General features: G+C 39.9%; 1 protein-coding gene across 8 annotated transcripts in view; it reads right to left on the bottom strand.

Moving 5' to 3' along the window:
- The window catches only part of LTBP1 (latent transforming growth factor beta binding protein 1), a 197,264-nt gene that overhangs the window by 27,946 nt on the left and 152,930 nt on the right, over positions 1 to 16,388 (bottom strand). For all 8 annotated transcript variants that reach the window (XM_040611957.1, XM_040611953.1, XM_040611952.1 and 5 more), the window contains 3 exons: positions 13,432 to 13,557; positions 6,347 to 6,472; positions 3,978 to 4,121 (listed from right to left, as the gene is read on the bottom strand). In XM_040611957.1, the coding sequence (XP_040467891.1) occupies positions 3,978 to 4,121; positions 6,347 to 6,472; positions 13,432 to 13,557 (396 nt within the window). The remainder of the gene's footprint in view (positions 1 to 3,977; positions 4,122 to 6,346; positions 6,473 to 13,431; positions 13,558 to 16,388) is intronic.

Here is a 16,388-nt window from a genome sequence, read left to right as displayed (position 1 = left end):
CCAGTTGGCTCCACATGCGGCAAGCTACACCACCTGACGTGTGTGTGTGTGCAGTGTATATGCATATACATGCATATGTACAAATCGGGGATTAGTGCAAGTGGTGCACCTTTAAAAATGGTATCTAAGACAATGTTCATAGATGACTGAAATTCAGATCATTATTTACCATTACGGTGCACACCGCCATAAAAACCCCCAAACAAATATGAAGAGTTTCCTTTAAAGTCTTAACATTTAGAAAGCCCTTAAAGTTTAGGAAATTTAGAAATTATACTTGGGCACCAAATTTGTAGTCTTGAGGAAGCTTTTTGGATAAGATTTACAAACTGTTACTTGGCAGCCTCAAATTTTTGGTGCTGGTGGTTGGTTAGATGCAGGGGGGCACTGATTTTGTTTTAATACAAATCAGTCTAGGAGGTACTCATGGCTAGATACCAAGCCTGTGATTTTTACTTATAAAGCCTAGTAAAGACTGTTCAATATCTTGCTGGAAATAACTGGTCACATTTCATGTATCCAGGAGAAAGCAACATCTAAATTAGCTGTAGGTAGCTCAGTGGGCCCTGGCACCTTAGCAGAATTCTCTCACTGGGATTCTTTTCAGTGGCGGAGCTGCAACCCAAACTTGTGAGCTCACTGACCTTTGTATATGTAAGCCAGATTCCTGCTTATATGCTTCTGTTTACACCCACACTTTTGTTTGCAGTTCTCATTTTAAATCATACCAATTATAATCCTCAAATATATACTATGCTTTATAGCTTCTGGATTCAATGTGATTAGGTACATTTATAATGTATTAGTAATTTAGATGCATACTAGAACATGCATTTTTTCTTATGTAGAAACAAATAAACCCATGTTAATATGGATAATTAATTAAATGTAATTCAGCTTGATACTTGCTAGGAGTTCATCATAACTGGCTTTATATATCTTGTTAAAAGAATACATGAGAGGACTTTAACCCAAACCAGGCATTTTCTTTTCTCTCTTAGGTACGAAGATGAATAACAGCAAAGTTTCATCTAATGCAAAAGAGAGTTCTTTCCTCCTTTATCTTTTCTTCCTCTGGAAGCATTTACTACATTTTATTAATGGCAGGGCAGAGAGGAGGGGAGTAAGACAATCTAACCTTACACAATTTTTTGTTTGTTTGTTTGTTACTGGAACATGACAATGTGGGCTAGCATTCCTGACACACACACTGAGGACTGATTCAGGACACAGCTAACAATAGATTTCACTTGCTGAAAATTCATCTAAATGGAAGGAAGTCTTGAGATCCCTAATGGCAAGTAAAGTGTAAACACACAGCATTCCACAAAGCTAACAGCCTTTAACCATATGCAAAAGAGTTCCCAAATGAAAGTAACATTTGAACAATTTTCACCTATTCACACTTGATATGAGGTGTATAAGCATTTCTTTTTGCACAAAAGTACAAAATGAGAAATAAGCAAAAGCTGAGTAAACCACACTGAGCTATAGATATCTGCAACAGGCTAATGCTGATTGAATTCTTCCTTTCTGAAAATAGGCATGATACAAGCTCATGCTGACAGACGATGTCCACATGCACCAGAGGAGCTCTCAAAGCACTGTGCCTGACTTGAGTATGTGGCTTGCCAAAGCCAGAGGATGTGTGGTTAATTCCATTGTTCTTTGTGGGGAGATAGCATGCTATTCCTATATGATCATGCTGTAGCTGGTCTCAGGGGAGGCTGAAGTACTCATCGTTGGGCAAACCAACATAGGTGTTATTTGCTCATCCTGCACCAAGCACGTGGCTCTTATGTCACTTACAAATGGGGAGGAAAGGACTGATTTTCCCCCCACACTTCAGTTGACAGCTGTGCAAGGGCTACCCATTGGTTCCCAGAACAAAATAGGAACAAGCAAAGTCAGCAGATGCAGAAGAATGAAATGTGTACTGTCATCTCCTGAAATGTCAAATCCAGTGGTACATGGGGCAGTGTCACCATTGACTGGTCAGTCTCTGAGGTCCTGAGAAACAGAAGCCAACTGGTAAGAGAAAAAAAACACCCAGCAAGGCTGCAGGATGTACAGGAAAGCAAGAATTCTTTTTAATAAGAACTAACAACAGTGCTTTCCTCCTTTTACTGTGGAAGAAAAGTAAGAGAGTAAGTAGTGATATCTCTGTTTCTAGTACTGCCACTTTTCCTTATTCTAGTTCAAGAGCATATGGTGTAAAGTACATCTCACTGGGTCCTAATTTGCACATCTTCTGGTCTCCTATGTGAGATCTTCCTCCTTGATGACCTAACCAGAGAAGATTAAAGCACATATTTTGTTAGAGCCTGATGAAGGCTGGAGGGAAAGGAAGAACGGCTTTTTTCCAAACTGATCACAGTAAAGCTATGTCCACTGGTGACAACAAAATGGAGTTAGTACTGACAGCAGAGTATTAATCTGTTGACAGTACAATCAGTCACTGGGTTTTTCATCCCTTCCCTCCCCACAGTAACATTTGGGTATGTCCTTGAATGCTCCTTGGACTTGACTTGTTTTTACAGGGGCCCAGGTCCTCTGCTCATTTCTTTAGCTCTGGTTTTGTTTTGACAAGTAGCTGAATTCCCAAGTACCAAATTCTCCTCACAGTACCAAAATGAAGATGGTATTTGCATCTCCTGCAAATCTCGGTAATATAAACACTCTTCTTCCATAAATTCATGGAAGAATTTTAAAGGCTACTACTGCAGTTATCAGCAGGTATTTAAGCTAATCTGCTTCATGGTGGAAAGGTACTGCAGTATTTTCCCTTGCAAACAGGAATGAAGGCCGTACCACTGGGCATTGCTCTGCTGCTTCAGCCATCTTGCTTTTTTTCATTCCTCCTTCATGAAACTAGCTCCTGTAAGCCTGAATCTTTCTCACAACATTTTGCAAATGTTTGTCAAACAGCTGTTAGTGATATTTCACAGGTGACTTCTTGAGTGCTGCTGAGTGCTACATTCAGTGATAAAAATACTTGTTGCAATTAGGTCACAGATACTTCAACCTTGTTTACAAGTCTGAAAGACTGTGAGTGATAGGAGAAAATAGCCACAGCCTTGTAAGCTGCAGAGTCTGCACCCTGGCTCCAGAACCAGTTATTCTAAAACTTTCCAGAAGCTAGACCAACCTGCAGTGTAAGAGCAAAATACAAATACCAAGGTTTGCGTTTTGGAGGGGGAAAAATGCCATGCAAGTGAATTCCTTCATTTATTGTACTCTGTTGCTCCTTATTGTGGGCCTGTTCCTTTCTCCAAACTGGATCAGTGTAGAAACGTGAGGGCAACTTTAAGAGTTCTAAACTATGTTTTAATGAGTGTATTTCCAATAGTATTTGCAACACCCAAAACCAAAAGCCCACAAATCCAGTACAATGGACTACTAGGAAAAACAGGACAAAAGACAAAGTGAACCAATCAAGAGCACTCAAAAAGGCACTCCAAGAGACCAACAACAATTCAGTGTTTTGGTTTTTTGCTTTCCCAACTACCTTTTCTGAGGACTTATGTTAGGACTAGAAAATGCTAAGAGGACACTGCTATATACAAGTATTTTTTTAAGCATATGCTTCCTTAAACATTACCCAAGCGTACTAGTGGATATTTGCAAAAAGTAAAATCACTCAGGCCATAGATTTGATTCGATATCACATTTCACTGTTAACAGTACAGCAAATGAGACTGTTTACTCTTAACGGCTGTAATTGTTCATTATTATTACCAAGCCTGTTGATGTATAAAATTTAGAAGGTGTTTCTGCTGTATTTTCTCTGCTGATGATTCACTGATAACATTCCATCCTAGAAACACCTCTTCTCATCCACGTACGGTCAAGACAAAGTTTGATATTTTTCTGTTGTAGTTAAATCAACACTGGCATTTAAACCAACATTACCTTTCCACTGATTACATACGCAGTGGAAATAGTGCCAAGCATGCAAAAATCTGCTGGCATTTTACCTGGTGAGGCACGGAAGCGACACTGTCCGGTCATCGGATCATACTCCTGGTTTTCATCAGAGCACAGGCACAGGAAAGACCCATCGACATTTTCACAGAGGGCTTCGCCACATACTCCACTCAGCATTTCACATTCATTCACATCTGGGGAAAAAATCCCAAACATAAATCAATTCAGACCCATTACTGACAGTTTGTTCTTTTATCTGCTGTATCTGTGCCAATATTGTCTGCCAGATTACAGATGTGATCTCTGGGGAAGGATTAAAAACTCGCTAATACCTAAGTGGATTCATAAACAAGTAGTCAGTCTTTTGAAATAAAGGCCCCTGAAAGCTACAGTACAGTTTATAGACTATTGGTGCTGATTAGGTGCTGCTTGCAGAGCAGAACACTGGCTTTCCTTTTTTGTTGTTTTTTTTTTTTTCCAGGTTTTTTTTTGGTTTCTTGCTCATTTTTAAATACTTGCTTTTCTTTGTACCCTACCCTTATGTTGGGATTAAGATTCAGACTAAATTCATTTGTTTTCTTATCTTTATTATCAAACTTCCACTGAACTTATGGAGCAAAATGAGTAGGTTATGGTGCGATTCAGACTGTACTATGAAAAGAGAATTCCCTTTTCTCCTCAAAATCCCATTTTCTTTGTGAATGTACACTGAACAGTGAATTCCTCCCCCCTCCCCCCCCCCCCCCCAGCCTCTTGTATGCACGGCCTCACAGGCTGCTCTGGAACCTACAAGAATTATCCCCAGGTCACCGAGGGAACCCCTGCTGAACGCTGCAGACCACCTCCCAAAAAACCCCACATATTTTTACCACGGATTCTATATACTTGCTAACTAGTCTATCCTGAACGTTGTCTGCTGTTCAGACAAGGGTTACCAAATACTGTCAGGATCATTTAACTTTACTCTCTTTTCAGTTGCTAAAGTTTACATTTGAAAATCTACTTTGTCTACTGATGACAGAATTTGAAAATTATAATTTATGTAATGCAATTCAGGCATTTCTGTAACTGTTGCCTAAAGTACAACTCGTGAGGCAATGATTTATCCTTTTTTCCTCTTATCCAACAAGAATGAAAATCTAGTCATATGAATGAAAGTGCATTTTTGCGTAGTTTTATATAAATATGCATTTTAACTTATTGTTTGCTCAGCACTTTTAGGTTTTCCTTTGTGTTTTTTTTTCTCGATTCCTGTCATAAGGAATAAGCCTTTTTTGTGGGGATGTTGCCTGGCCAGGAACTAAACAAACTTACCTTTTCCTAAAATTGTTTTGGTAGATAACTGGCATCAAGATTTTAAAGATTATTTTATATTTTACAGTGATTACAGGAAAAAAACCTAAGGTATTACTTTATGGTGCAGAATCACTTCACTGGCAACTCAAAATTAAATTTGGTTTCACACCAGCTTTTTGCTTTCTGTCTTTTTTGTTTCTTTCTGTGCTTCAATTGTTTCCATTCTTGAAAAGTCACTGTATGCAAAAATACACATTGGTATGTTGCAAACTAAGTGCCAAACAGCATAAAGAATTTTGTAATAAAACTATTTAATATATTAGAAAACACTTCTGTAAAACTTCTACCTCCTCCTCTCTGTTTGTTATTCTGTTCAGGTCTCTGTTTGTGGTAAATGTGTTTCATCCTGAGTCTGGCTTAAGAAATTGCGTAATGAATACCTTTCCTTGATCTGGTATTAATTTTATATTAGAAACTTGTGCTGCCTCAGATGGTTTTCAGGTCCAATCATCACTATTAACAACAGATCTGGAAACCTATTACTCACAAGAGAAATGTGCAGTGTTTACATATCTACAAAAATCTCACATCTTTTCATGGTGATAGGTGTCTTTCCTGGAGCTCGAAGCCAATGTTAAAATCAGTTCAACTCTGCTGTGCCTAGGGAGGTGTGCCATCTAATTCAGACTGGCTGTACCACATGCCAGACGTTATTTCCTGTAGGGGGTAGCACAGAGTTCTGGTTATTCAGCTAAGAGACTAAACAGATGTTGCATTTAAATAGGCTAAAGTATTAAATTCAATCTATTACAATTTATATTTGTGAATAGTCCTGACGTGCAGAAATAGTGGGTTTTCTTTTTTTTAAGAGATAAAATGAGTGGCTCAGCTTATTTGCTGTTGGTTTCCATTCAACCCTAATAATAGGTTCTCATTAAACAGATATGCAATTATGTTTCCATCTGGCACAAAGTTCAGTGAGTAAAGCACAGCTCAACCTTATTTTACTAGTAAATGGTACAACTTTTACAAAAAATGATGGAAAACAAAAACGTTCTTGTGAAGAAATGCATTTTGCTCACTAGGACCTTGCAGAAATGACTACTTGCACATAAGAACTCACCTGTACACCCTTGCCCGTCCTGAGTGTCCTGATACCCTTGGTAACAGAGGCAGCGGTAGGAGCCATCCATATTTTCACAGAACCCGTGACTGCCACATATTGTGCCGTTTGCACATTCATCAACATCTGTAAGGAAGAATTTTAACATCAGAGAGGCCATGTGACAGTCAAAGGCAGACATTCATGAAGAGTGCAGAAAACCAACAGATGGACCGTTTTTGCCAACAGATGCAGTGATGCCCCTCTATACATTGGGAAGGAAAACACAAAGGACAAGACAAAAATTTAATGTAAGCAGATGTATGATTTAAGAAATTGTTTCAGTGTTAACTTTGTAGGAAATATCTTATGTCAGACAACAGTTTTGGTCAACTGTCTCCTATATTTTCCACCAAACCTGCCAATCATGGCATGATGCGACATACCACAGAGTAAGACATAGTTTAAATATGACCATCTCTTTGACTTACAGATTCTTCCAGTGTAGCATTTACAGTTAACAACGTGTGCAACAGAACCCATTGTGCCTACAAGAAGAGTTCAAGGGTTGGGTTGCAACCACCGCGCGGAAGTGCTGCACAGATCTCGTTCTGGCTCTCAGCACAGAAGAAAATTCCAAGGTGTATGTGTACGTGGTAGGTATCTGTGAACTGAGCCTTCTGGCTTTAATCCTGTAAGTTTACAGATATGAATAATCTTACTCAGGTAGGTGAAGTAATTACGTCTGTATTCTGTGCTGGCCCTTCCATTTGTAGTTCCCTGTTGTGGTTTGCTGGCTTTACACAAGAGTCACTTGCATGAGTCTGTTCCTTGACTCAGCTGCCCATTAAACTATAGCGAAGCAGAGCTGCTTGTGGCAGAACATGGCTTATTTTTGTAAGCATATTACAAGTGCTAGGAATGTATTATTTTTATCTGCACTCGAAGAAAGACCTAAACCCAAGGCCCTGACCATCTGTGGTCATTAAAGTTGTCATGGTGTGTTTTTCAAAAGGAAAAACATTAACTGAAACTGGGAACCTGCCAGCACACTAGGATTAGTACCTTCTGCCTTCTGAATTCCCCTGCAGTTTGAAGCAGAGAAATTATTGCTATATTTCATTCCTAGAAACCATTATGACTGTAAGGCTGCTGTCTGCTTGGAATTACCTTTGCACTGTGCCTTGGGGGTAATTACATTTTAAATGATGAATAAAGTGATTCACTTTTGATTTATCGGGGTACTGTTGTTAGTTGTGCACATTAGAGTAGACCTTCATGTGATGGAGCCACCTCCAGCGCGAGCCTTAGGCACTCTCTGAACTAAAGAGCTGGTGGGACTGAACCCTGCATCGCCGCAGAGGGCTGCGTTGTGTCTTTCTGGAAGGAGAGATTAGGGCTCAAACATAGTCCTGTCTGCTCCTCCAGCTCTTCGCAGCTGTGTCAAACAAAGGCCTAGAAAAGTCAACAAAGCACCACCTCATTTTTCTCCTGACAGTGCCCGCCGAGCAAGGACATTTTTACTTTTAATTCTCAGTCTTCGAACCACATGGTCACAGCTCCCCAGGCCATCCAAATTTGAGCAGCACGTCATCACCGTCCACACACGTTACCTGTTGTGCTGCCCTCTTGCTCCCCAAGTGCTCAAATTCATTCACACGTGCTTCCATCTGCCTCAGGGAGCAGCTTTTTCGGGGTCTTGAAAACCAGCTTTTCCTACGTACCATGGCTGGGGTTTGAACAGGTTTAGAATGGCATATAGATTTTTTTTTAAGGCCAGAAGAGACTACCCACAACCTCTAAAATAGGTTAAAAAGCTGTTTCAGGCAATTTCTGTACCAATAGAGTAAACTCTGGAATTTTAACATCTTTTTCAGAAAGGCATCTAATTTCACTTTAGGATGTTTAAGTGATGGAAAATACACCTCTCCTACTGAACTGATCCACTGGTTAACAACCTTCAGCTAAAACACAAAATTCATGCAAAAACTGTATGTGCTACATAGACCAAAATCTAGGGGACCTATAAAAAAGGTACTTGCAGATGGAACAGGCAGAGTAATTTATTTAGTTTGATGGTTTTGTAAATAAAGGTTTTGATGGTCTTTATATCTCGATTTATTAAACAACAGTGGAAAAATATTGAAGGAATTTATCTTAGAAAGGGTTGTTTGTATTTGGCAAATAATACAGTAGCCAGTATGCTTATTCTTAAGGAACTGAATATGAAAATTTGGGTGGTTTCTCCATACTGAACTTACCAAAGTCTAGCACAAAACCTCTCTAGTAGAATTAATTTAGCAACAAGAATAAGCAACGTATCTGTATTAAAGACCTTGTCAAAGGTCAGGTATTACCTTTGATACCCTTTCCTTTTCCAGTCACCATGACAGAATTCTAAAAATGATGCATAGTCACTGGGATGGACTCCACAGATGATGGAGTCACTGGGAGAAAGAAGATATAGATTCTTTATAGTTGTGTTTTTCTGGTCCCTCCCTCTTGCTGCTGTTCACTGTACCTGCATAACGTACCCAATTTTAATATTTAGCCTCATGAGGTCAGTTGCACATACCTGGTCAAAAGATCTGAATATCTCTTATTCAGAAAACCCTGCTAAGAAAAGTTAAGAAGAGGAATTCAAAATGAGTAAACAATGGTGGACTGACAGCCAGGAATTTAAGACAACAGACAATAATGCAGTGTTTGTATTTCCAGTGACCAACTGTAGTTTAGTAACAAAGATTCCTGAGCCACAGGACAGTTACCCTGTTATAAGCCTAGATAGGAGAAACGACAACTGGGAATTTTAGAATTACCTAAATTACAGTGTTTCTCTTACTTAATAGCTAAATGTTAAATGAAGCAGGTAGGGGAATGGATCATGCAGCTGCTTCTCCAAAGGTAAACTAAGGTCATTGACTAAAAAGCTGCAGAAACAAAACCTGTGATTGTAGCAAGTGTCCTAATTTAGTATATAATATAGCCACAGAAGACTGTTCCGTTTTTAAAAAGTACACAGTCTGAACATGACTGGATCTTTCAGTGTATGGGAAATTACAGAGAAAGTCCAAGCTCCAAATATTTTTCCTTGTCTAGACAGCTCACTCAAAGGACTCCTGTTTTACAGCCGGAAAGGGCATTTGTTTCTTTAATCACCCTGTAAAGCATGAGGCTTGTAATCGGCAGTTCTCTTGCTATATGGAGACAAAGCCAGGGGAAAAACTAAACGGGAAACTAATATATCCTATGTCTATACAGTGACTAAAGCAGTTCTCTGTAATTACAGTCTGGTTTAGAATCCATGACTCAGTGCTGCCTGCTTTAATCAAAACTCCTTTGATCTAACGTCACCAGGACCTGAAGAAAGGCAGGACACGTGTGCGCTCAGGTGTGCTGCTGTGCAGCTCGGTGCTGCGTTCCTGTTTGCTGCCAGCCTGAGCAAGGTGAAGGCATGCTTAACCTGCGTGCGCTGGTGAAATCTCACTGAAATCCACTACATGGCAAAGTGTCTGGAAGAGGAACTGTTTCCTAGGACAGTTCTGTACTTAGGGAAACAGAGCCTGGACTCTGAGACTTCCAGGGCTGCCCGGAACAGCCGTACATAAAAGTCCCTGTCATGAGAAAATTAGAAAAAGTGAATATTTGAATAAAGACTTTGGCCGTCTAGAGGCAACAATGCTGGATGGTCATTCCAATATTGCAGTGATGCGGGCAAGAGGTTCTTGTTTCTCCCTCTGCATTCTTACTTCTCTAGCCAGCATCCAGATAAGAAGTAGTTGGTGCCCTAAAATGTCTCTCAGCAAACGTGAGAAGGCTGCTGAAGCCTGTGGCCACTCATTGTGAAACAAGAGGGTGGCTCACGGGCACGCTCTGGAGATGCACACCTGAATTTGTTTGGCCGAAGCCCGAGCTCTGTTGCTCCAGTATTTAACCAGAGATTTGGCGAAGCTGTCGAGTTCTCTACTGCATAAAACTTACTCCACGTAACAGCTACCACTCTGCCCCAGAAGGAGCCCTAGATTCACCACACCCTTCCTTTTCCTGGAGCAGACTTGCCCTCCCTATATACAGGCAGAACTGTGGTTGTGCTGTGCTGTAACTGCACGCCAGAAGGCTGGGACGGTGACCTACTCGGTGGACGAGGAAAGGAGAGCAGGGTGCAAGGCAGGAGGTGAGGGGGAAGGAAGAAGCAGAGGTCGGGGAGCTCTGGTGGGATGTCTGATTTTTCTGGAGTGCCTGTTGAGGCAGGCAGTGAAGCTCAGGGCTTGGAGCAGAGAGAGGGGAAAGTGAGGGAGCCGCTGAGAGACATACGGGATTAGACATGGAGACAGAAGAGGCGCTTGGGGCAGGGTATTGACATAAGCATCAGAGAACCTCTAACTTGAGCTTTTGTCAGCATAGTTGGCTAGTAGCCAACTGGGTAAAATACTGCCTTTACAGGAACCCCAGAGAGCTTGACAGGGAGCTAGGGAGTGCTCCGAGAGCCTCCTGTTCAGGGAGCCTGGCACAGCCGGATTGCTGAGCCTGGGGCCAGGCAGCAGTGGAATGTCACCGCTACAACAAAAGTTTGTCTGCGTCTTGGAAGAAGACACAGTCTCCACAGCTGTTCAGTTTACTTTGGCCAATGGCCATGAAAACTCCATACCAGAACTGAACCACATGGGGTTCTTAAACGTTTTATGTTGTTGTTGTTTCTGACTTTTCAAAAAATGAGTCAAACTCGTACAAAACCAGTCTGGAGATATGGAAAATCTGCTCCCCAGGTACAGAGAGGTGTGCGAATCCAGCAAAATTTTCTCAGGTTCTTTCTCTGATGGTATAAACAGTTCTTCTCACTCACTCAACTAGAAGTAAATTCAGAGAGGCACCTAGTGTAAAGAACAGTAGCTCCTGTGGCTGGAAGCCACATCCTTTCTCAGTACCTGGAATGTCACGGTTCCTTTTGTTTCTGATCCTTTTGTTTTGTCTTGCCTTCTGTCGCGGTCACTGCACCCTTCAAATGAGTTTTTTCAACTCCAGAATTGTTTTTATTAAAATGGCAGAATGGAGAAACTAACCCTGGTAGAAAAGGAGTGCTGCTGCTTCAGAAGACTAGAAGTAGCCTTGCTTCGCCAAGTTATTAAAATACTTTTCCAACTGCTGAATATAAAGTCTGATCTGTATTCCATACACACCACCAATTACTTGTGAAGCACGCTCAACTGGTTTTGTACTTGTTGTTTTATTCTTTATTAAAAAGTTCCAAAACTACTCACAATCCTGGAAATAAGATCTTGTGATTTCATCTTTTTCTATTTGGTAAAAGTTTAGCTTTTTTGTTCTAATGGAGTTTAACTTCGTACTACTTCATCATATGCGATGGTAACCCTTCCCTGGGAACTGTGCTGCTTTATTAACTGTCAGAGATCCAGACAGAGGGGCTCATTGTTTCTGGTGCATGCCCTGCCTTAAAACTTCGATGCCACTGACTACTTTTTTTTTTTTTTTTTTTTTTAAAGTTGTGTTTCTATTCAGTTCTACCTTTTTTAATTTCTGAGAGCTTGATTTCACAAGGCTAAGTGTTCTTCTAACTTTGGTTTGGAATAAAGTGTTTATTTTCTACTAAGCGCAGGCTGCATTCTTCTCTGACCGCTTTTTTATTTTTTAGCTATGCTCGACAGTGAGGCAAAACACCTGCTACTACTTTTCTTGCAGAGAAATTGAAGATATTTAACCATATCCTTCTTAAACACTGGGTGAAGTGTATACATGCTGCCAAAAGTGTCCACGAACACGCTTTGGAATTATCCCCACTCCCTGAAATGACAAAATACTGCCTTGTCCATCCATCACTGGAGTTATTCAGATTTGCTCTCTCTAGCCTGCTTGACCAGGCTTTTGTCTTGGCAGTAAGAGAATGTTTCTTTCAACTTACGCCATGATTACAAAAGAAAGTAAATGTTTAGAGAGGAAAAAGCACCAAAAATACTGCAGGATTCTTTTTTTTTTTTACTTATCAATAATAATTAAAAGACAAATAGGGTGTTTGATGCCATGTCTAAATATACAGCACTTATTCCCATACATTAGCATAACAGTATTCTTGCCAGTACTGTATTTCATTTCATTAGCTATTTTATTACTAACTATACAGCAAGGTTATACGCCAGATCAAATAATAATGCTGTAATGCTGCCTTTCCTCTGGTAAAAAAAGTAGGGGGAGTAAATGCAACAGCGAGAGAAGTTTCAATACAAACCCTCCACTGAAGGAAGAAACTTTTCACTAGCCCTACAGTGAACTATGAAGAGCTGGCTCATGAAAGCCAATCACATACGGATTTAGCTAATTACTGTGATTTACTCAATTCCTGCCATTTCGAAATGCCTGAGGTTCTATCACAGACAGCATTCTACTACAGTTTCTCACTGGAGTTACTTCTGTTGTATGGATGCTTCATCTGCGTCTTTTTTAAAAAACAAAAAGGCTTGACAAGCAAGGTTCTATTGCCTCACAAACAAATGAGAACATTCGGGCAGCTCACGTTTGCTGCTGATGCACGTAAGAAGCTTTAAATTAAATAATTCTAAATATTTATGGCAGGAAGGTCTAACCTACTGAAACTTATAAGAAACTTGAGTTCCACATTCATTTTACATGCATTTTATATGTATTTATTCCTTCTGTCCTTGCTATAAGACAGGAATAATTTCCCATCTATGATTAGATTTTAATATTTTTACAGATGTCCATTGGTTTCATCTATCTTAACATAAGAATATCATTCCCTCCTTTGCCATAGATCAGGATTGCTTCTTTTTCACTAATTTATTTTGCTAAATATAAAAAAATAATCCAATGTTAAGATTGCAAAATTGTTCAAAATCGGGAAAAGTAAACATGAACTCCATTACATTGCCCATTTTGTACATTTCCTGTTGCATTTTCTTATGATTCAGAGAGCGACAGTGCACTGTGCATTTATGAGAGAAAGAATAAATGGCCCTTACGTGGTAGGTTGCAAAGTTAATAGTGGGTCTGAGGTTTAGACTCAAACTGACTACTTTTGAAACCCAACTACTAACAGCAAATCAATGGGAATGCATTATTGTAACTGGTCTCACCTTCACACGTTCGGCCATTTGCAGACACAGAAAAGCCCCGCTCACATACGCACTGGTAGGAACCATCCGTGTTTAGACACTCCCCGTGAGGTGAGCAGAGGTCAGATCTCTCACATTCATTGATATCTGAAAACACAGAGACATTAATAGCTTTGCAAATCATCATACCCTTATTATTAAGCCAAAGTTCAATTAGTCTTAAAAGCAGCTTTTATTTCCACCAGCTATGTAAACAGAGTTCGTTTTCCAGAGTAACCAAATCTTCTGGGATCATTCTTAAACTCTGTGTAGGCATCAGTATGTTCTGCTGCATCATACTTTCACTGTATCGCTCTCTGCAGTGAGGATGAGCAGATGAGAGTGATTTGTGAGGTATCAGTATAAGCTCTGTACTAGCCAGCATTTCTTCTGTACGAGGGGAATTCTCAGACGGTTCCATCTCACTGCTTTTTGATTGCTGCATACTGGTCAGCTTGTACATCTGGCTCCACATGTTACCAGCAGGTCTGGAGTTGTGTTTTTTCCCAGTGGGCTGATTTTAGACAGTTTAATGCCAAACGCTCTTTTTTGCTGATAGGGAATGGGAATGGTCCCAAAAGGTTGCTATATAAGAGTCTGTCATCGCTTTTTTTTGTTTTTAAACTTAGAAAACATTTTTCAAACACTGCCTTTCAAACTTGTGAATCTGAAAACCAAGCATTTCTTCTGATTGGTATCTCATCCTAAGAGCAAAACCTGCCATCAGAACGTAAGGACAGCAACCATTCAGTAAGGTGGTACCACTTTCACATGAATTACCACTCGCATTGTAATTGCACTCTCACATTTTGCTTTACAGAAACCTATTAAGATGTTTTCAGTACCATGCTGAGATCAAACACAAATTTACAAACAAAACTTACACACGTGGCTCATTCATCCATCATCACAGATAGCAGAAATTCTTAACTGTGTCTTTTGTTCTTAGATTCTGGCCATTGTTACAGCCATACAAAATGCATTAAGGTAGATACTAATTTTGACGGACTACAGAAATTATGATTTCAATACCACCACTTGAAGACCCATCACATCCCTATAGAATTTTCTTTAGATACAAACTGATTTAGTTCTGTGTGTAAACCTTCCCGGTCAGTGTCCTGAAGTCACAGCACATATGCGGAAAGAACAGAGGCAGCTTGGGGAAGGATAGTATCTGTATGAGGTGCGCAGGGAAACATCAGTGCGCTTCACACAACACCCACATGTATAAAGTTTTCTCGGAATTCATAGTAAATGCCGACCGATGACACACTTCCTGAAGCTCTCTGAGAGTCAGGGAAGGTGGGAGATCCGCAACGACAAGGATAGTACGGTACCTTCTCAGGACCCGCACTGTTCTCGAGACTAAGCTGTCAGTTTCTTAAAACTGCCAGAAAAATACTGGAAACCAAACCAGCTGATTACGTCAGGCAGAATGATGTACCAAAAGACAGGAAAGCAAAATTAACAATGTTAGGGAAATTGAGTAATTCATCTGAAAAAGCAAACTGCACACTTTCTAATGTTTTGGACTCTTTTCAATTTTGCTCTTTACCAGAACGCATGTTCCTAATTTCTAGTCTAGTCCACATTCAACTTGCAGACACTGCAGTCTGATAAAGTCGCCAGTTTAATTCAATAGCTCTCTACTTTCAATTATGGTTTCCTTTGAACATAATAAGGCTATGATCAAGTCACCTCATTTTTTATTTTTATTTTTTTCTCCAAACAAAATCAACAGCTTAAAAGTATTCAATCCTTTTCCCCCCAGGCCATCAGCTTTTTTGGGTTCATCTCTGACTCTTCAGCTAATCAACATCCATTTTGAATTGTGGGCACCAGGATGTCAGTGTACAACAGTGTGCCAAGAGGAGCTGTATGAGTGCGAAATGGAGGTAAGACACACTTGCGTACTCCTGCTGGATATTCTGATTTTTTTTTCCAATCTTCTGGGGAGTGCATTAGTCCTACTGACAACAAGGTTGCACTGGATGCTCATATTCAGCTGTCTCTGACCCCTAAATGCTTCTCAGCAACTGCACCCCAGAAGGAAGTCCACTACCCCACAAGCATGACTGAGATTTCTTCTTCAGTACAGAACTGGATATACTGAAATGCACATTGTTTGCTTATACTGGTATACCATGTGATCAAGGTCATTCCGCCCTAGTGGCCTATTATCTGGATCTTTTATCATGCCCCTAATCTCACCAGGTAAATTCTCTCAAAAATTGTATGTTTTTTTCTTGCTATTACAGAACTCTGATAGAACTAGCTTTCAATCATTTAAAAATGTCTCAGTTTATCTGCTGCTTAAAATATTTTGAAGGTACTGTTGAAATGCAAAGAAGTCATCATTTATGATACAAGTATGGCTAGTTTTGATCAGTACAAGATACGGGCCAAGAAAATATATTGAAGATTTCCATCTTTGACAAATAAAAATTCTACTGTTGCATCCTGCAACAGCTTAACAACAAGCAGTCAACAAAGTAAAAGTCTAACCATACTTAATTCTGCTGGTCAGAGACCTCCCTTTATGTTCTTTCACTGTGTCCACTTCTTTGCTATTCTAGCTTGTCAGTATTCCGTATATCAGCTCCCCCTTTCTTCCTTCCATTTGTTTTGATATTGATCTGTCTATTTCTCAAGCAGTTTCACTCCCCTCTTATAATAATAACAGCATCTTGTTACTTTTCAGAGCTGGTGGTCTTCTTAAGTGTGGTGCTCTCACCTGAAATGATTTCCAATTTTCATTCACATTTTTCTGTTAAAAATACTCTGTGTCCCTTAGTTGGCTCACAAGTGCTTTCAGTTTTATTATATTTATTCATTTAAAACATGAAGTTGATATAGTACTACTTTACATAGTGGAGTGGTATCAAAGCTGGCATTGATTTACAGCTTATGATCAATTCTCTTTTCCCTGCTAAAGC

This window comes from Falco naumanni, chromosome 12 (genome assembly GCF_017639655.2).
Source record: "Falco naumanni isolate bFalNau1 chromosome 12, bFalNau1.pat, whole genome shotgun sequence".
Taxonomy (NCBI): domain Eukaryota; kingdom Metazoa; phylum Chordata; class Aves; order Falconiformes; family Falconidae; genus Falco; species Falco naumanni.
Note: the sequence above shows the minus strand (reverse complement) of the source record. Positions and strands in the feature narration are given on the sequence as shown.